This window comes from Ceratotherium simum, chromosome 1 (assembly GCF_057802395.1).
Source record: "Ceratotherium simum simum isolate JZ-2026a chromosome 1, ASM5780239v1, whole genome shotgun sequence".
Lineage (NCBI taxonomy): Eukaryota > Metazoa > Chordata > Mammalia > Perissodactyla > Rhinocerotidae > Ceratotherium > Ceratotherium simum.
Genome location: NC_141900.1, coordinates 110396619 through 110417272, shown reverse-complemented (window position 1 = coordinate 110417272; position 20654 = coordinate 110396619). Strand labels below are relative to the sequence as shown.

Here is a 20654-nt window from a genome sequence, read left to right as displayed (position 1 = left end):
AATCAGTTAATGCCTGTGGGCAAAGCTGGCCCACCATCAGTTTTGTAAATGAAGTTATGTTGGAGCACAGCCACACCCATTCATTTGCATATTTTCTCTCTTTTTTTGAGGAAGATTTGCCCTGAGCTTAACATCTGTTGCCAATTTTCCTCTTTTTGCTGAGGAAGATTCATCCTGAGCTAACATCTGTGCCAATCTTCCTCTATTTTGTATGTGAGTCACCACCACAGCGTGGCCACTGATGAGTGGTGTAGGTTCACGTCTGGGAACTGAACCTAGGCCACCAAAACGGAGTACACTGAACTTAACCACTAGGCCACGGGTTGGCCCCGTTTACGTATTTTCTGTGGCTGCTTTGTGTTACAACAGCAGAGCTAAGTCATTGTGACAGAGACCGTTTTGCCCATAAAGCTGAAAATATTTATTATTTTATTTAAATTTTTACTATTTTACTACTTTACAGAAAAAATGTGCTGATCTCTGTTCTATATCCTTACTGATTTTATTTGTCTACTTGCCCCATCAGTGAAAGGTTAGCGCTATGGAGGGTCTATCTCTTTCCGTTAGTTCTGTCAATTTTCTTTTCATGTATTTGGAGCTGTGTTATTAGGCGTGTGCACACTGGAGATTGTTGTCTTTTGATGCATCACCCATCTTGTTCTTATGAGAGGTCTCTCTGTCTCTGGTAATACTTCCATCACACAGTCTACTCTTTGCTGTTTTTCATGTCTGCATAGCATATCTTTTTTTACCCTTTTACTTTTAACCTGTGTTTCTTACAAACACCACATGGATGGGTCTTTTTTTTTTGTCCAATCCTATAATCTCTGCTTTTTAGTTGAGGTGCTTAATCCATTTGATTTTCGTGAAATTATTGATAGGTTTGGGTTTGAGTTGACCATTTGGATGTTTGTTTTCTATTAGTCCCTGACTTTTCTTCCTTTCCTGCCATTTTTTGATAAATTGAGTGTTTGTTCTATTTTATCTTCTCTGTTGACTTTATATTTTCTGTTGTGTAGTTTCTTTAGTGGTTTCTCTAGGGATGTTAGTGGTGTGTGTAACTCCTCACAGTCTCCCTGCAGAAATGCTACTGTAACTGTGCATCATAAGAATCTTATAACAATCTTCTTCCCATTAGCATCATCTACCTCTTGTGTTCCTGTCATAGACATTACCTCTGCATATGCCAAAAATCTCAAGATACATTTTTATTTTAACTAGTCAATAATCATTTGTCTCGTTGTATCAGCAATGTATTTGCAACATATAAGATGTAAAGCATTTTAATGAGAAACAGTGCTATTTCATATATAATGATGATTGACTTTATATCCAAATTAGTAGTATGACTCCTAGCAGAGGAAATATGGGAAGGCTTGTTACAGGTGCTGTCTATAGTTACGCCTAAGGGAAATTCCCTAAGATAACCAAGAAATAGGCAAAAGATAGTGGTGGAGCGATATGAGGGTGGGTGGGCATACTCACGCCTTAGCTATTACGGTGGAAAAGAAAGCCATAAGCCCCTTCCTGGAGCAGGAGTTCTGGACTTAAGGCCATTTGTACATGGAGCTCATTCACTAAGAACGGATGACATTAAACTCGGATGGTTGATAATAAAGGGCATAGATCAGGTCGGACCCTCTTTGTGGATCCAAACCAGCGGCACTTCACTGCAGGTGATTCTGCTCCTCCTGAGGACACTGGCGATGTCTGGGAACATTTGTAGTTGTCACAGCAGGGGTGCTGCTGGTGTCTGGTGGATGGAGGCCAGGGATGCTGCTCAACACCCTACAGTGCACAGGACGCCCCCACAACAAGGAATTATCCAGTCCAAAATGTTAGTAATGCTGAGATTGAGAAAACCTGATCTGGACTAATAAGAATAACAAGTTAAATTTGCTTAGCATAAAAACACGTTATTTACAGAAGATGATATCAGATTAAAGGCTCTTTGACAAAAGGCTTGTTGAGTGACAGGTCTGTCTTTTTTATTTACATCTGTCTAACTGGATAAGACACCCCTGTGTATAATAATAGATTAATCATAATTATTGTAGACATTTCAACAGTTAATAAAAATCACATTTGAGTTTCTGGAATGCCTTTCTCAAGTGTTGAAGAAAACCCTAAACAGTGTAAAATAAGAAATTAGTCCCTTCTCATTCTCAATTTATAAGTTACTGATCTGAAACTTTTTTTTTAGGTTTCTGATGTAGAAGAGCTTACCCCCTTGGAGTGTCTTTCAGACCTTCCACCATTTTCAAGGTGTTTAATAGGAATAATAATAAAATCTCCAAATGTGGTCAGGTAATCATTTTCTCTGTACTGTCCTGATAACTCTTATCATGGATGTAAGCTCTCAGTAGCTTTTGCTCTATTCCTTTTACTCTCAGAATTTCTCCAAGGTCCATTTTTTTCTGTGAGAAATACATTCCATAGAATTTTCTCTCATTTTTTCAGTGATTAAAAGTATTTACATTATACTAATGCAAAGAGAAATTCTAACCTTCTATAAAATATATTCATCCACATAGTTTCTGGTTATGCTTATCCTACTAAAATTCAGTAAGAGGGAAACATTTAAAATGTTAATGTGTAGTAAAATACTTCTTACTATGTATACTTTCAGAACACTTGACTAGTTTTCATTTGACACACAGCTGTTACTCATTTCTCTGTCCATATGTCACTTGACTAAAATTCTGGGGTTGTGGCATATACAGGGCTGATAGATTACAGAAGCAATAGTTTTACAGATATCTGATACCTGTGGAACTTTAATAGCAGACATGTTCAATGAAAACTTTAAAAAGCATTGTTTTTAGCAGCTATGAATTATCTTTCAGTAACATGGTAAATCTTTTTTGTGTGCATTGTGGGTATAAAGATTAGCTTTGTTCACTTACCAGAATGTCCTTGTTCTCTTTCTAGCAGTATCATCTGATTTTAATATCTCACCTGTATGATTTGGCACACTTACAGTGAAAAGTATGGGAAGAGTTTAGTCAACTTCTCGTGTTACCTGAAAACTAGAATTCATGGTGGCTGATGAATCTTGGCTATGTTTGTTTTTCTATAAAGTATTAGGATGTATACTGTAGAGTAATTTCAGATGTTTATGATTTTTTGCAGATCATTTTTAGATGAATTAAAGGCATGTGTTACTTCTGATGATATTGAAGGCATTGTATGTCTCACAGCTGTTGTGCATATTATTTTGGTTATTAATAAAGGTTGGTTAAATTTTTTCTCATATTATCTGAGATATTGCTAGATGTATCTCACCCAGAACTTTCAGGGAATGTTTGGGAACTCAGCTCCTACGTCTGACGAGTCTCCTGCCAGTCAGGCTCTCACAGTTTCCACACCCTGCTCTTTCCTGCTCTGAACACATGCTGTCTGCCTGGGCTTCCTCTGCTTAGCTAACCCTGTGCCGCCTGGTATACCAGCTAGCTCATGCTTCCTAATCAGTTCCTGTCCACCTTTCCCCTTTCCCCACTGGACCCATTACATACCCCTCTCTGTGTCTCAGAATTGCATTACTATTGATTTGTCCTATATTAGTTATGTTTAAAAACCTGAATTTATTTTTGCTAATGATGGTATGTTTTGGTGTTAATATTTCATATGTCTGCTGTTTTGCATTAGCCTTAACCTTGCCTATTCTGAATATCCCAGCCAGATGAAAGAATACTGGAAAAATAATTGGAGATACCTATAAAATGCTTACCTCAGTGTAAAATATAGTAACATCCCTGCAGGTGGACTACTGTTAAGTTTCTATATATTTTGCTTAATTTTACTAATGTGGAAATTATTTTCTAAGATAACATATTATACATAGAGAATGCTCCTATTGAAACAAGCTCTCCTCATAAGTCTGCATGCGTAGTATGTTTGCAGATTTATGATACTACTTTGTAGCTAGTTTGACCCGGGCCAGGCATCAGAAAAGACTCCCTAAGGGAGTGTCCCCTGAGTTAAGATCTGGAGAATGAGGAATGCTCTCCACATGGAGGGTGTGAGGTGCCCCTGATTTGAGATCTGCAGGATGAGGAGACATTCTCCACATGGAGGGTGTGAGGATGGAAGTTGGGGTGCTGATAAGTACTTAGAACTTATTAGGTACTTAAATATTTGCCCAACAAGCGATGACTGAAATGTGGTAGTTGTCATTTCTGATGGAGGCACAGGTGAGCATCAAGTCTGACACGTGGCCAGAACTCATGGGCTCATATCCATTGGAACTCTACCTTAGACCTGATGAGTTGCTTTTGTAAACGTTTGATCTTCTCACATCCCTTTGAAGGGATAACTGCTGTTCCACAGGTCAACACATGGGTTAACTCAAAGGGAAAGGTAGGGAGGTTCAGTCCTTTGAAATTGTGCCCACATTGATAACAGTGTATGTTTGCTTTTGTGTGGTAGTATTAAAATCTTTTTTCTGTCTTTAATACAATTTTCCCATAGTTAAACATAAGAGTTCAAAAGTGAAGGATGTTGCAGCCACTGTTCACAGAAAACTGAAGACATTCATGGAAATTACTTTGGAAGAGGATAGCATGGAAAGGTAAAACATAGATACACTCCAGGTGTGAAGATCTGAAAACTACTAGTTACTCCTTAGGTATATTTAGATCACATTTTCATTTCTGCTGCTACAGCCAGGTAGTTAGAAAACTGGGGCCTGGGGGACAGAAATGTTTCTGTGGGCAAAACTCATGGAGCGTGTGTGATTTACTTCCTACTTCTGTCTTCACAAACAAAACTGTCAGTGACAAAATGCTGGTCTAGAAAAGTAAGAGCATACAAACTTATTTTATATGGTTTTAAAGCTAGACAGGTTACTTTTGGTGGTTCCGTGGGCATTCCTAAGATATAATTACCCAGTCCACAAGCATCCACATTGGGCATGGGAAAAGTCCTACAGAGACTGAAGAAAGATATATGATTTCTTCCTTTCTGAGTGGCCCGTAGCTACCACAGGGACTGCTGCTTAGGAATTTGTTCACTAGGTTACTTTCTAGCTCAGTGTTTTTGCTGCTGTATACTGTTTTTGACATGCTGTACAATTTCCTGTAGACTCTATTATGAATTATGTTTGACTCTTAGACCAGCCACAAAAACAGTGTTTTCTCTGCTGTTTTTTGAACATCATAAGGTTAAGTGTTACAGAGCTCTGAACTAGGTCATTAGTATTATTTATGCCTGGGAAACTAGCCACTTTCTATAGCCACTTTCTCCTTTGGAGAAAGGCTTTCAGAATCCTAAATTGCTAACTTATAAACAAAGACAAAGACAGTTTTATCTCTTTCTTCCCAGTCTGTATACTTTTTCTTTCCTTTTCTTGTCTTATTGCATTATCTAGGACTTCCAGTATGATGTTGAAAAGGAGTGGTGAGAGGGGACATCCTTGCCTTGTTCCTGATCTTAGTGGGAAAGCCTCTACTTTCTCATCAATAAGTATGATGTTAGTTAGCTGTAGGTTTTTTGTAGCTATTCTTTATCAAGTTGATGAGTTTCCCTCTATTCCTAGTTTACTGAGAGTTTTTGTTATGAAATTGTACTGGATTTTATCACAAGCTTTTTCTGCATCTATTGATATGATTGTCTGATTTTTCTTTTTTAGTCTGTTGATGTGGTGGATTACATTAATTCATTTTCAGATGTTGAACCAGCTTTGCATACTTTTGCATAGATAAATACCACTTGGTCATGGTGTATAATATTTTTATACATTGTTGAATTTGATTTGCCTAATATTCTGTTGCGTATTTTTGCATCTATGTTCATGAGAGATAGTGGTCTGTAGTTTTGTTTTCTTGTAATGTCTTTGTCTGGCTTTGGTATTAGGGAAATACTGGCCTCATAGAATCAGTTTGGAAGTATTCCCTCTGCTTCTGTCTTATGAAAGAGATTGTAGAGAATTGGTATCACTTCTTCTTTAAATATTTGGTAGAATTCACCATTGAAATCATCTAGGCCTCATGCTTTTTGCTTTGGAAGATTATTAATTATTGATTCAATTTCTTAATAGATATAGGCCTATTCAGATTGTCTATTTCTTTATCCATCAGTTGTGGCAGATTGTGCCTTTCAAAGATTTGGTCTATCTCATTAAGTTATCAACCTTGTGGACATGGAGTTGTTCATAATATTCCTTCATTATCCTCTTAATATCCATGGGATCTGTAGTGATGTCCCCTGTTTCTTTTTTTTTTTTTCTTATTGCTAAGGAAGATTGTCCCTGAGCTAACATCTGTTGCCAATCTTCCTCTTTGTGCTTGAGGAAGATTAGTCCTGAGCTAACATCTGTGCCGGTCTTCCTCTATTTTGTATGTGGGTCGCCTCCATAGCATGGCTGCTGACGAGTGGTGTAGGTCCATGCCTGGGAGCTGAACCCGGGCTGCTGAAGCAGAGCGTGCCAAACTTAACCACTAGGCACCAGGTTGGCCCTCCCTCTTTCATTCTTGATATTAGTAATTTGTGTCTTCTCTCTTTTTTTCTTAGCCTGGCTAGAGGCTTATTGATTTTATTGATCTTTTCAAAGAACCAGCTTTTGGTTTCATTGATTGTTCTCTGTTGATTTCCTATTTTCAATTTTTTTGATTTCTGCTGTAATTTTTATTATTTCATTTGCCTGCTTCAGATTTAATTTGCTCTTCTTCTTCTAGTTTCCTAAGGTGAAAGCTTCGATTATTGATTTTACATCTTTCTTCTTTTCTAATGTATTCATTTGGTGCTGTAAATTATCCTCTAAGCACAGCCTTTGCTGTATTCCACAAATTTTGATAAGTTGAGTTTTCATTTTCATTTAGTTAAAAATCTTTTAAAATTTTTCTTCAGATTTCTTCTATGACCCATGTATTATTTAGAAGTGTGTTGTTTAGGGCCGGCCCCATGGCTTAGCGGTTAAGTGCGTGTGCTTTGCTGCTGGCGGCCCGGGTTCGGACCCCAGGCGCGCACCAACGCACTGCTTCTCTGGCCATGCTGAGGCCGCGTCCCATGTACAGCAACTAGAAGGATGTGCAGCTGTGGCATGCAACTATCTACTGGGGCTTTCGGGGAAAATAAATAAATAAAATTATTTAAAAAAAAAAAAAAAGTGTTGTTTAATCTCCACAGACTTTAGGATTTTCCGGTTATCTTTCTGTTGTTGATTTCCAGTTTAATTCCGTTGTGGTCTGAGAAGAGGCATTGTATGATTTTTATGCTTTTAAACTTGTTAAGGTGTGTTTTCTAGCCCGGAATGTGATCTATCTTGGGGAATGTTCTATGTGAGCTTGAGAAGAATGTGTATTTTACTGTTGTTGGGTGAAGTAGTTGATAGCTGTCAGTTGTATGCAGTTGATTGATGGTGTTGAGTTTAGCCCTGTCTTTACAGATTTTCTGCCTGCTGGATCTGTCCATTTCTTTTTTTTTTTTATGTTGTCTCTGTTTTTTTTTTTTCCCCCCCAAAGCCCCAGTAGATAGTTGTATGTCATAGTTGCACAGCCTTCTAGTTGCTGTATGTGGGACGCGGCCTCAGCGTGGCCGGAGAAGCAGTGTGTCGGTGCGCGCCCGGTATCCAAACCCGGGCCGCCAGCAGCAGAGCACGTGCACCCAACCACCAAGCCACGGGGCCGGCCCCTGTCCATTTCTGATAGAGGAGTTTTGCTTTATGTATTTTGTGATCCTGATATTAGGTGCATATGAATTTAGAATGGCTATATCTTGATGAATTGACCCTTTTGTCTTTATAAAGGATCCCTCTTTATCTCTAGTAATGCTTTTCCCTATGAAGTCCATTTTGTAAGGTATTAAGACAACTGGGCCAGCCTCTTTTGGTGAGCATTTCCTGAGTGTTTGTGGCATTCCAGCCAGGAGGCAGAAACCACACAGTGACTCGCACAGAGAAAGATCAATGTCAAGAATTTTTATCAGGGCATTGGTGTAATGGATTATTGGCTAGCAAGAGTTAAAGCGAACTCTAAAGCATAGAGGAGCACAGACTTGAGAGCAGCACACCCCAGGGCTGCGACATGGCTCCCTGGATGGAGAAGTCCTGAGGCCTTCTAGTGGGACTCACTGGATGTCCAGTTCCAGGGGTCAAGGATGCCCATCCACAGAGGGGTGCCGGGGGTGCTGCCACAACCAAGCTGGAGCCCTCTGGGAAGTCCTGCAAGCTTCCATTTACTGCTCGGGTCAGGTAGCCGCTGGCTGGACAGGTGCCTCATGGAGCCTGGTCGGGGCAGCAGCCTGGGGTGCTGTCTGTGCTGTCTGGGTCTCCTAGAAAAGGCTGGGTCCTATGGAAACCTTGTGCTGGGGAGCCTGTGTGTTCTGCAGGGGTCAGAACTGAAAAGAGAAAGCCCTCCCCACTTCCTGTGTCCCTCTAGCATCCCTACTGACCAGTGCTGTGCTTAGCGCCATTCCTGGATGAGGCCTTGAGCTGGGCACTAGAGCAGGGGGATTTGGGTATCCTTGGTTGTGAGTAAAGGAAATGCATTCAATTATATACTTTATTCTAAAAACTATTGAATATTTACTATGCAGTTTTAATAAGTCAGATTTGCAACTATATATTTGAAGGAGGAACCCAACAGACTCTAGGTTTTATGAACTTGTTTTATTTCGAGGTGTGTGGGGAAGAGGGAAATGATCTTCTCATTTGGAGGAAACTGAGGAGCATTTGTATATTTCAGAAAACACATGGCAGTGTAAATATTTTTACCAGGCACAAATATTAAATAAGGCAATCTGAATTGCAAACTATGTAAATGACTAGTTATTTTCATAGCATGTGGTAACAATCTGAGAAGTCCAAGCATTTTACATGATTTCTTTGTTAGAAATAACATTTTCAGGGACAGTTTTTTGCAGGTAGAATAATATTTACTGTTCTGAAGATGTAAGGAAAGAGGGACATTTGCTCTTTGCTAGAAATTTCTTGCATTTCCACTTTCAGAGTTTCAAGTGAGTACTTGAATTCTGTTAGTTACATTGAGAGAAAAAAAAGCCTTAGAAGTTCAAAATTTACACTCTGGAAAAGAAAAGGGTATTAGAATTTAAACACAGGGCATGTAATATTTTGTTTCTTCCTTGTTTCTACAACTATATGTCATCTTCTCTACTAAGCTGATACACAGATGTCAAAAAGAGTTCTTCCCTTTAAAGAGGAAATATCTTAAAAAAGTAAATAGGTAGGAACTGTGAAACACTTGCTTCTTACTTAAATATGCAAGAAGCACACAATAGAAAAACCAGTGTCAAAAAAAAAATCAGTCTAAAAAATTGATGAAACTTAATCTTCCATTAGATTGATTTTTTTTTAACAGTTAGGGTTTAAGATTATTTTAAAATATTATTGATTTAACTTTGGAGTAGATACATTAAGGCAAGTCAACATCTTTAAGACTCTGGGAACCCCTTGGTCCAATTAATGTTTTAGGCAATGGGGCATTAATTTAGAAGTGAACATTTTCTTAACAAATAGACTGATTTTCTCTCCAGCAAGGTTAGTATTTTGTTAGCTGGTCTGTTGGGTGCTAAATAAAAATGCTTCTCATTGCACTTTAATTGCCTCAGCATAGCATACTGTAAATTGAACATATTTTCTCAGAAGCAACAGCATGCATTTGCCAATGCACTGGTGCATTTAACTGTCAAGTATGTTATATTTATTACTTTCATAAATAATATGAAAATAGCAATAAATTTATAATTAGAGATTATAGAAATATTTCTTAAGTTTTGTGTTATATCATGAATTTTTCCCACTGAGTAAATGAACTGTAATCATATTGCAAGCGAATTACTTACCAATATTAATTTTGCCTATATATAGGCAATTTTGATTATATAGGCAACTGCAATTATATGCAGTCCCCAACATTAAACCTTGCTATCAGACCTTGAAGAAGAGAGTACTCCCTGAAAGTGACCTCTTTTTTGTTATCAAGTGTTGATAAATAATATCATTTTATTCTGCTGTATATAATTTTAATAGTCTGTTTTTAAAAATAAATTTGGGGCTGGATGCTTTTTTTTTTTTTTTAATATCTTTGTTTTTTTTAATTTTTTTTTTTTCCTTTGTGAGGATGATCAGCCCTGAGCTAACATCCATGCTAATCCTCCTCTTTTTTTGCTGAGCAAGACCGGCTCTGAGCTAACATCCATTGTCAATCCTCCTCCTTTTTTTTCCCAAAGCCTCAGTAGATAGTTGTATGTCATAGTTGCACATCCTTCTAGTTGCTGTATGTGGGACGCGGCCTCAGCATGGCCGGAGAAGCGGTGCCTCGGTGTGCGCCCAGGATCCGTACCGGGCGGCCAGCAGCAGAGCGTGTGCACCTAACCACCAAGCCACGGGGCCGGCCCACACGTCACCTATTTTAAATGTCTTGTCACACACGAGGAGAACCCTGGCCCAGGGGGTTTAATTTGTCTAAGGTTTGTCACTGTCCCTTCCGGCTCTAAAATTCCACGTTTCCTTCATTTTGTCCTTTAATGATTCTTTTTTTTTTTTTTGCTGAGGAAGACTGGCCCTGGGCTAACATCCATGCCCATCTTCCTCCACTTTATGTGGGACGCCACCACAGCATGGCTTGACAAGCGGTGCATCAGTGCGCACCCGGGATCCGAACCAGCGAACCCCGGACCACCGCAGCAGAGCGCGTGCACTTAACCACTTGCGCCACTGGGCCGGCCCCTCTTTAATGATTCTTATTTCTCTGGTCCACATAGTGTATTCAGTCCTTTCCGCACATAATAGAAGAATGAATAAATTCATAGTATAGTAGAATATGTTTTTAGTATCCGAGGCCTTTAGGGTAGTCAGAAGACAGGCAGCCTGGGTTTGAACCCAAACTCTGCCTTTATTAGTGGTGTGGTCTTGGACAAGTTGCTTCACCCCTCTCAGCCTCGAGTACCTTGCCTATGAAAGGAGAACATACGATGCCCAGCGGCCCAGTGTGCTAGCACAATGCTAGGTTCAGAGGTGATGATAAATAGTCATTATCGTACTTAGTCTGGACTTAGGTCAACGTGAGCAGCTGATTATTCTATAGTTAATAAGTACTTTTGCCAACATAACCTAACATTTTTCTCTTATGTATTTTTAAATTCATGCTCACTTAAAGAGACAATATTTTTGAGTAATTAAAAATAAATTTTAGATTCTGGAGTGTTGGTGACTTAATGTATTCTGTGTCTGTGTGTCTCAACTCCTGGGGCATGGTAAGAGAGCGCTTTCCTCCCTCCGGCCACCAGGGAGTTTGGGTCTGGCTGACGCCTTGACCCACAGAGGTCCAGAGATACTGGCCCTCAGGAGTGTTCTGGTCTCTCTAGCTCCTACAGTGCTGACCCAGTTGGGTGGTCTCTTTTCTGTCACTGAGGCTAGGATTGCTGGAAGACATGCAGGAGCATCAGGAGTCTTCTGCTGCTTCTTTTGGATACAGATACCTTGCTTTCTGCTGCGATGGTGGCCATCACAGGCCTTGTGTCTCTCATTGTCCACCATCTCTGCATCCACCTGAGATGTCTGTAGGGCACAGACTAACCACACACATAGAGTGGCCCGGCAGTTAGTGAGAAACAATCCGAACAACCATTAGTAAGGTAACAGTGATGGGCCAGCCAGACAATTAATAATAAGAGTCTTTAAAGAAAAAATCAATTGTAGCCCCAAAAGGATGATCTAGAACTAAAAACCCTTGAATTAAAAATGTCAGCGATGCACTGGAGTGATGTCAGTGTTGAGACTCAGATTCCAGATGGTCTAAATGGTCCAGCTGGACGAATATCTCAAAACACAGAACAGATACTAATGAAGAAAAGTCATGGGAATAAAGATAGTCTTGGAGGAATAGACCCAAGAGAAGCAGTAATCTAACAAACGATAGGAGAAAATTTCCTGGAACTGAAGAAATATGTAATTTTAAAGATTTTTTTTTTTCTTTCACTAAATTCTGGATAGGCGTGATGAAAAAAATCACACTAAGTCTGAATAAAATTCCTGAATTCCAGGGCTAAAGAGAAAATTTTTTTAATTTTTCTAGATTGGTGCTGGCCACTACAGTAGAAATTGTACACATGAAATATGGTGAGTCTGAATTGAGATGTGGCCTAAGTGAAAACTACACACCAGGGTCTGAAGAGAGTACAAAGAAAAGATAAAATATGTTAGTAATATTTTTATATCGGTCACAAGTTGACATATTTTGAGTATATTGAGCTAAATAAAATATATTAAGATGAATTTCACCTGATTATTTTGATTTCTTTTAATGTGGCCACTAAAAAGTTTAAAGTTGTACACGTGCTTATTGATACTAGACAGGGCTGTTGTAGACTGGTTGGTTTCCACGAGGAGCAGGGCACGGGCAGACTAGTGATTGTAACATCCCCAGGCTGAAGAGTGTGAATCAAGCTGAGACCTCATTTAGGATAAAGACTGGTATTTGTGTCTAGGGAGGAATTCAGAGGTTGGCTGGTCCGCATACCCTCTGAGGGGGGTAGGGTGAACGTGCACTTGTAAATACATCCATTTGTCCTAGAGAGTGGTGACGTACTACCTGGCATGTGTGAGAACTGCCCAGTGAGGGCTCTGCATGTAAAGTGGACCCCCCTGCAAGGGAGTTAGGATAAGGTCCTAGAAAGGAAAGTACCAAGTGAGCTCAGCCCTAACCTGGCTTGGTGGGGCAGGGGAGGAGCTACTCTCACTTGGGGACAAGTGTGCACAGGAGAGGGGTGGGAAAGGGAAAGGGTCTGAAGGTCTCAGGTGATTGAGGTAGCGAAATGAAGCATTATTGTAACAGCGCATCTTGGGGGCAAATGGTTCTCGTTTATCTTGTGTTGTGCAGGAGGGAAATAAGCTCTTGACTGTGAGTGCTGGAAAGGGAAGTGCATGTGTCCTATTCATGAGTCTGCTGTGTATCTGAGTAGTGGTTTAGATCCTCATAAAGGAGAGTACTTTTGAGTAAAAAAGAGTCCACCCATAGAAAACGCAGCAGGTGAGCACCTTTTATTGAATAGTAGTGTTTTATTTGTGCAAAGAGTTCCTTGGGGACCCCAGTGAACTGTTGCTGGCCAGGGGGATGGTGATGATGGCTCTGCTTACTGATGGCTTTGTCCATGTGCCATGTGTTATACTAAGATGACTAGCGATGGGGGTTCTTACTCCAGTTGACATATGAGAAACAATTAGTGAAACAGTTACTGATTATTTCAACTTTCTTTTTAGGTGTATTTGATTGCAAACCATGTTTAGATTTATTTTGTGAAAATGTACATTTGGGTAATTTGATCACTTATCTCTGTAGCTAATTATTTCTTTCTTTATATTTCAGGTTTCTCTATGAAACGTCATCGAGAACTTTGGGAGAACTTTTGAATTCATAAGCAAGCCAACATCTTTGGTCATGTAAAAATAGAGAAAAAGGACTTACAGAAAATGAAATGATTGTGTATTTTCCTAGTGTTTTTAATATTAATAACCCATGTAATAGAGAAGAGGTGGGATTCATTTGGTAGGGTAGGAGTAGCAAACTCAAAGGTTCTTAGATTTTTGCCCAGCGCCTGCATAAAAATATATTTAATGTAAAGGACTCTAGGTATCAATTGTGCAGAAACCTGTGGTGCAAAGAAAAAAGACATTTTTCTAGCAAACCTGGTTGTTTTATATATATATAATATTGCTTTCAAACTATGAGTAATAAAGCAAAGACAATATCTGTTTGTATACTTTATTTTTTTATTTGTTTATCTTTTTTTGTGAGGAAGATCAGCCCTGAGCTAACATCCGTGCTAATCTTCCTGTTTTTGCTGAGGAAGACCGGATCTGAGCTAACATCTGTTGCCAATCCTCCTCCTTTTTTTTTTGCCCCCAAAGCCCCAGTAGATAGTTGTATGTCATAGTTGCATCCTTGTAGTTGCTGTATGTGGGACGCGGCCTCAGCATGGCCAGAGAAGTGGTGCGTTGGTGTGCGCCCGGGATCCGAACCTGGGCCGCCAGTAGCGGAGCACGCGCACTTAACCACTAAGCCACGGGGCCGGCCCTGTTTGTATACTTTATTTAAATATATTAATATGAGCTGTCCCTCTAGGGACAAGTGTTGAATTCTGGCGCAAGCCTGTCTTTCTACGAGGAGTAGAAGGTGCTAAAGCAGAGGGAGTGGCTGTGCAGGGCACAGGGAGAGGAGCCATGTGTGGGAGCCTGTAGTGGTCTCCTCTTCTGTCTGGAGGCTGTCTCACTGGATGTTGAGATGGGCCCCGTGGCTGTAAATATGAGGAACGCAGAACTGAGTCATTCAGCCTGAAGCTGAACCACATTATTTTATTTTTCCTCCTGAGGGCTGTCACGGTGCTAATGGAGGACTGGCCCAGGCTTCCTGGCTGCATCATTGTGACCCCGTCTCCCACCCCAGGTTACCAGGTCTGCATGTTCATACCCTTGTCAGGTCCTAAGTCATGGCAGATCAACATCCTGTGGCCTGGTAGGCCACTTTATGACAGATGGGAAGTGAGTGCTTCTTCAATCACATGTTCATTCTGTCCTCAGCCCCCAAGCAAAACAGTGAAGAAAAGCCAGTTTTTCAGTGCCTCTGTTTCTCTAAGGTACAGAAATGGATCACTTACTGCAGTTATGAGCATTTAGGGTAAGGTTTTACCAAGGGATATCTGAGGAATGGGAGGTGGAGGTTGCTTGTTTTAGGCGATTTTGAAAATATGACTTTCTAGACATCTTTGCTAACTTAGCTGTATTCTAGATTGGTGAATGTACTTTTCTTTTCTTTTTTGCCCTTGCCCTTGTTTGATTTAGTATCAAGAATTGTCTAGCCTCATAAAACGAATTGAGGAGTGTTCTATGTTTTTATATTCCTGGAAGAGTTTGTGAGAGATTAGAAATAGTTCCTTGGATTTGTTTTAGGACTAACTCTAAAATTATCTGAGCTTGCTGTTTTCTTTGGGGGGAAAAGTTAATTAGTGTTTAAATTTATATACGAGTTTTCAGAGTTGTCGAGTTTTCTCTTTTATCTTGTGTGAATCTTGATGAGTGAACTAATCCAATTTGTGAAAAAGTGTATTTCAATTTTTTTCTTTTTCTTTCTTTTTTTTTTTTTTTTGGTGAGGAAGATTAGCCCTGAGTGAACATCTGTTGGCAATCCTCCTCTTTTTGCTGAGGAAGATTGGCCCTGAGCTAGCATCCATGCCCATCTTCCTCTATTTTATTTTATTTATTTATTTATTTATTATTTTTTGTGTGTGTGTGAGGAAGATTGGCCCTGAGCTAAGAGCTGCCAATCCTCCTCTTTTTCCTGAGGAAGACTGGCCCTGGGCTAACATCCATGCCCATCTTCCTCTACTTTATATGGGACACCGCCACAGCATGGCCTGACAAGCGGTGTATCGGTGCAGCCCGGAATCCGAACCAGCGAACCCCGGGCCGCTGCAGCGGAGTGCGCGCACTTAACCGCTTGTGCCACCGGGCGAGCCCCTTTCTTCCTCTATTTTATAGGTGGGACACCTGCCACAGCATGGCTTGATAAGCAGTTCGTAGTCCCACGCCTGGGATCTGAACCCACAAACCCGAAGTGGAGTGCACGAACTTAACCACTGCACCACCAGGCCAGCCCCTATAATGCAGTTTTTAATGGGTCAAAATAGTTCATGAAATTCTCCTCTAGGCAGACACCCTAGAGAAATTCCTGTGGATGTGCACGGGGAGACACGAGCAAGGACACTGCGCAAGGACACTCAGTGTCAGTGTTTGTAACAGCAGAGTAGAAACAAGTCAGATTCCCTTCAGTGGGAGAAAGAGCGAGGCAGCTGGGGCAGCTGCAGCTCCCACTTCCCTCGGGATGACAGGGCTGGGTGGGAGGTCACCTCAGGAGCATGATGTTGAAGAAAACAGCAAGTCAGAATAATATAGTATGATTCCATTTATGTAAAGTTCAAAAACATGCAAAGCTGAACACTATATTGCTTATGCTCACATGTATGATAATATGTTAGTAAACAAGGAAAAGATAAAACAAAATCCAAAATACTGTTTTTGGGAGGGCAGGATGGAAGAGCATGTAGGATTCTTCAAAGGTACTGGTAGGAATCTATTTCTTAAACTGGAAATAGATATTTGAATGTTCATTTTACTGTTATTCTCTCTACCTTACACAGTTATAAATATTCTTTTGTATTCAATATTTAACAAAAATTTAAACAGAATTGGATGTGAGGAAAAGAGAGAAAGCGTACACGTTTTTGGTAAAGGATGTGTTATCAACTTGGGAGCGCTGGGACACAGGACTTAGCACCCTGGCAAGAACCCCAGGTGGCGGTGTGAACACTCCACGAGGCCACCTCCTAGAAGCATGGAAGAAGTGATGGCCACAAGAAGTGAAGATGCCAGAATTGCCGTGCAGACCATGAAAGTGGGCTCAGAGAGGTGGGCGTGCTAGTGTGGACACTACGTCCGGCCAGGAAACCCACCACAGGACTGTGTTCCACAAGAAGACACACCATCCACCGGAGCCAGAAGTCTGCCCCGGGAACAGTCTGCCAGCATCGCTAAGCAGGCCAGGGGTGGCTCCCCAGCTGATGGTACAACAGGCCGTCATGGAACTGGGCTCTCTTGAGGGCCATAGGATTACAGGACCCTGAACAACAGGACCAGCTGGCAGCAAATGAACATCAGATGGGTGGATGCAATGAGTGTAAAAACGGCAAGGCCAGAGGGTCTTGTTCCTGTCCAGGAGAGTCATGGAGAGGGTCCTGGAATACGGCATTTCACAATAGATGGGCAGTGAGGGCCCTGGCCAGTCTTTACCATCAAAGGAAGTCAAAGATGATGGCCAGAGGACTCAGGGAAGTGGCCCCAGTAAGAAGCCACAATCCTTTGACCAGGTTCCAGACCTGAGCCATGAGTGACCAAGAGGCCAGCTCCTCGAAAGGAAGGAAGTATACACACCCAGTCTCTTCCCTAAGTGGCCGGTGGCCACAGATCTTAGGGCCCTGGGAAAACGTGATCCCCAAACACTGTGAAGATCCTGGGTGTGAGTTGACATGGATACCTGTCCCTGTGAGTGTGGGGCAGTGTCTAGGCTCCAGGTAATAAATGGAGTCTGACCCATGGCCTGTAGAGTCAGCTATGCAGAAGGCCGCATGGAGGCCTCAGAAACAGCCCCGCCGCCACCAAACCAGTAAGTGAAGCGCAACATCACATCGAAAAGGAGTGGCAGGCACCAGTATCACCTGGAAAGACCTGAGGATAAAGGTGGGCCATCTTATCTCCCTTTAGCTCTCTGCTCAGCCCCTGCAAAGCCAGGTGGAACCTGGAGAATGAGAGTGGGTGCTGCCGCCTTGACCAACCATCAGCAGACATGGGTCTCTGCTTGAGCAAACCAACACAGCCTCAGCCCCAGAGCACGTGGTCACTGATTGGGCAAGCACCTTTTCCATCAGCATTCGGAACAGTTCACATTCGTATGAAATGGACAAAAATATATGGTAACAGTCTTGCCCTAAGCCCATGTTAACTTTCCCATGCTCTGTCACAGTCCAAAGAGATCCTGCCATCCGGACACCCTCCTGGAGGCCGCCCTATCCCACGATGCCAAGACATCATGCTGAATTGGGCCACGTGAGCAAGAAGTAGCTGGACATAGGGGTGTTGAAGTGACATGTGTGCACCAGGGATGGGAGGTAAGCCGTGGGTGGTCAGGACTTGCCATGCTGTGCCATCATTAGTACACGGTGGTCTGGATTCCTCGTGGCCAGCTTTGGATGAGGAAGTGGCCTGAGCCAGTGTCATGGGTGGTCAGCCTGGTAGATGGGTACAGGAAAAAATGGATAGGGCAGCACTTCTGCCCCACCTGGGCTGGCCCTGGAAGACAGTGGGGAGGGAGTGTTCTCCTAAGAATGCAGCTTCCAGTGGCACACGTGGCTATCCACATTCATACTGCGTCCCCAGGGGCTGCCAGCCTGCAGCAGCCAGTGAAATGCACCACTGCAGGATGAGTCCAGGTGGTGGTCCACGCAGATGGGTGCCCTGCTCAGGTGAAGTGCACATGGTAACACAAAGACCTCAAATGGAGCTGTGTCTCCATGAGAAGAGCTGAAAGGTGGCCAGTGGGTCAGGGGCCTGGAGGGAGAAGTATTGGAAGTTGGGGACAAGCAAGTCTGGTGCAGAGGTGTGTGCATGAAAATGTGGAAGTCTTCAGACCATCTGTTAAAATCCAATAGAAAACCCTTGTACTACACAGTACACACAACAGGAAGTCTTCATACCACATGTCAACACTCACCAGAAAAGCCTCCTCCAGGACAAGGCACCAAACAACAGGGAGAAGGCACAATGTGACCACCTCACTCATCAGCCACCCAGTGCTGGTTTGGTGGGCATGAACAAAAGCCAAAGGGGCAGGGAAGGAGACTAGGCATGGGCCCAACACCAGGGGATCCCACTTAACTGAGGCTAGTCTGCTGCCATACCCAATGTCCCCCTGCCAGCCTTAGAAACCAAGGCCGGGCCCTTGTTATGGGACCCCCTCCTTGAGGAGGCCAGTCAGCCCTTTGCTAATTGCAGATCTGTGAGGAAGTATGACTCTTCTCTTTAAAACCTGCCCTAACACAAAACATTTAAACTATAAATTGTTTCTTTTTTTTTTTTTTTGCTATCAAATTTTTTTTTTTAATTAAAAATATGGAACGCTTCACGAATTTGCATGTCGTCCCTGTGCAGGGGCCATGCTAATCTTCTCTGTATCGTTCCAATTTTAGTATATGTGCTGCCGAAGCGAGCACTATAAATTGTTTCTAAGGTGAGAATTCTTTAGGTAACACTCAGAATTGAATAATGAAAAAACTATGAAGAAGTGGCCATACTACCTTGCTTATTTTGAAAATATTCAACATAAAATATAATGATGCTTCTCTTAGGACCACTGGTAGCTAACTCTAGTGCTGTTCTTTGAAAGAGAACTGATAACAGCGCAGATGCCTGGTTACCTTCTGTCTGATTTAGCAGAAAAAGCACAGCGTTGATCTTGGGCAATGGCCATGCTAAGGTTTAGAGCAGGGGACACTTTGGGCAAGCTCCCAGCTGGGCTGAAGGCCTCCTGTTCCCAGTAATCCTGCAGCAGAGCAGGACCATGAGTGATGGGGTTGGAGTTCAGCTCACCCTGATCCTACGCCTGAGTACTTCCTGTAGAAGTGTCCAGGAACACACGCTTCTCATGGATTTTCTGACACCTTTTATAGCTACCTCGTGACTGAACCATACTTCTTTCTAAAAACAAAGGACGTTTCTGAAAAAATTATTAATCTCAGCAGATGTGTCTGAACTCTGCTGCTAACATGTTACGTTATCTGGCTCTTCTCTCATGCTGCAGGCTTTTATTGTGTGTGTTTTTTCCAGTAAGAAGAAATTTCCTGATTTACATTTCTCTATGATCCCTGGCACCAGGGAGCCCTGGGTCCCTTGGGTATGTCTCTTCAGCCTCTGTCATACATGGCACATGCAGCTGCTTCTGTGGGTTACAGTGGGCATGGATAAATGTGAACAAGCAGCCCAAATGAGTTTGAGAAGCTCATGCAGAACAGCTTCCCCATCACACTTTAAAGGATCTTCTCAGCCTTAACTAGGCCTTCTTGGATATGACTCTCCTGCCTCCCAGACAAATGAGCATGGCCGGAAGATACATGAGATGAGCAAACACGAGTCAGGCTTCCAATTCTTGCATATGATTCAACTTGTAGACTTCCGGTGGGGTGGAGGAGGTGGGAGAGTGAAGGAAATGTGGAAGATGAGTTATGACCAGTAGGACATCCATTGACCAGTAAAGGACTCTGCACAGCACACCAGAAGGCCTGAGAGATGTATACATCAATACGACCAAAGGTGGGTGGACTGGACCTCCTGGAGGGGTGGAATCAGGGAGCAATGGTGGCAGCTCCTGAGACCAGAGGTTCCAGGAACTGCAGCCATGCCTGTGATCAGAGACCCCAGGAACTATGGTAGTGCCCACAAATGGAGGCCCCAGGAATCCAGGCAGCCCATGCTCCCAGAGGCACCAGGAATCACTGTGGGCCTGTGACTGGAGACTCCAGGAACTGCAGTGGTACCTGTGACCCAGCCCCCTTCACCACCAGTGGCGGCGCCTCTGACACTGGCCTGTCCAACGGCAAGGCCTGCATCCAAGACTTGGGTAGCCCTGGCAGTGGCAGTGGTACCCGTGATGTGAGGCTTCAGAAAATGCAGCGGTGCCTGCAACCCAGCCCCCTCCCCCTCTCCCAGTGGTGGCACCTCTGACACTGGCTTTCTAGCAGCCAGGGCTGCATTTAAGACCCCAATACCCCTGGCGGCAGCAGTGGTGCCCATGAGCTGAGATTCCAGAAATTGGGCGGGTGCCTGAGACAAGAGGCTGCAGGGGCCACAGCAGCACTCGTGGCTCAGCCCCTACCCCCTCCAGCAGTAGCAGGTGGCACCTTTGACCTGAGGCTTCAGGAGCTGCAGTGTTGCCCATGACCCAGCCCCCAGCAGCAGCACCCCCGACACCAGCCCTACCAGCACCAGGGGCTGCATACAAGACCCTGGGTCTCTGGCAGTGGTGGCAACACCTGTGAACCCAGCAGCAGTGGCGTTGCCAGCACCCTCAGATAACCTGAGAGCAGCAGTGCAGGCA

The 20654-nt window shown here is 42.7% G+C and overlaps 1 protein-coding gene and 1 non-coding gene across 4 annotated transcripts in view; one reads left to right on the top strand and one right to left on the bottom strand.

Annotated features, from left to right (window-relative positions):
* NCAPG2 (non-SMC condensin II complex subunit G2) overlaps positions 1-13704 on the top strand; it is a 76218-nt gene extending 62514 nt beyond the window's left edge. For all 3 annotated transcript variants that reach the window (XM_004430577.3, XM_087433809.1, XM_087433814.1), the window contains 4 exons: positions 2204-2307; positions 3133-3233; positions 4471-4570; positions 13323-13704. In XM_004430577.3, the coding sequence (XP_004430634.1) occupies positions 2204-2307; positions 3133-3233; positions 4471-4570; positions 13323-13374 (357 nt within the window). In that variant the 3' untranslated portion in view covers positions 13375-13704. The remainder of the gene's footprint in view (positions 1-2203; positions 2308-3132; positions 3234-4470; positions 4571-13322) is intronic.
* Positions 13705-18667: 4963 nt separating this feature from the next.
* LOC147918349 (U6 spliceosomal RNA) lies at positions 18668-18774 on the bottom strand. The gene has a single exon (XR_015553496.1). It is a non-coding gene; the product is annotated as a U6 spliceosomal RNA (small nuclear RNA).
* Positions 18775-20654: the final 1880 nt, after the last annotated feature.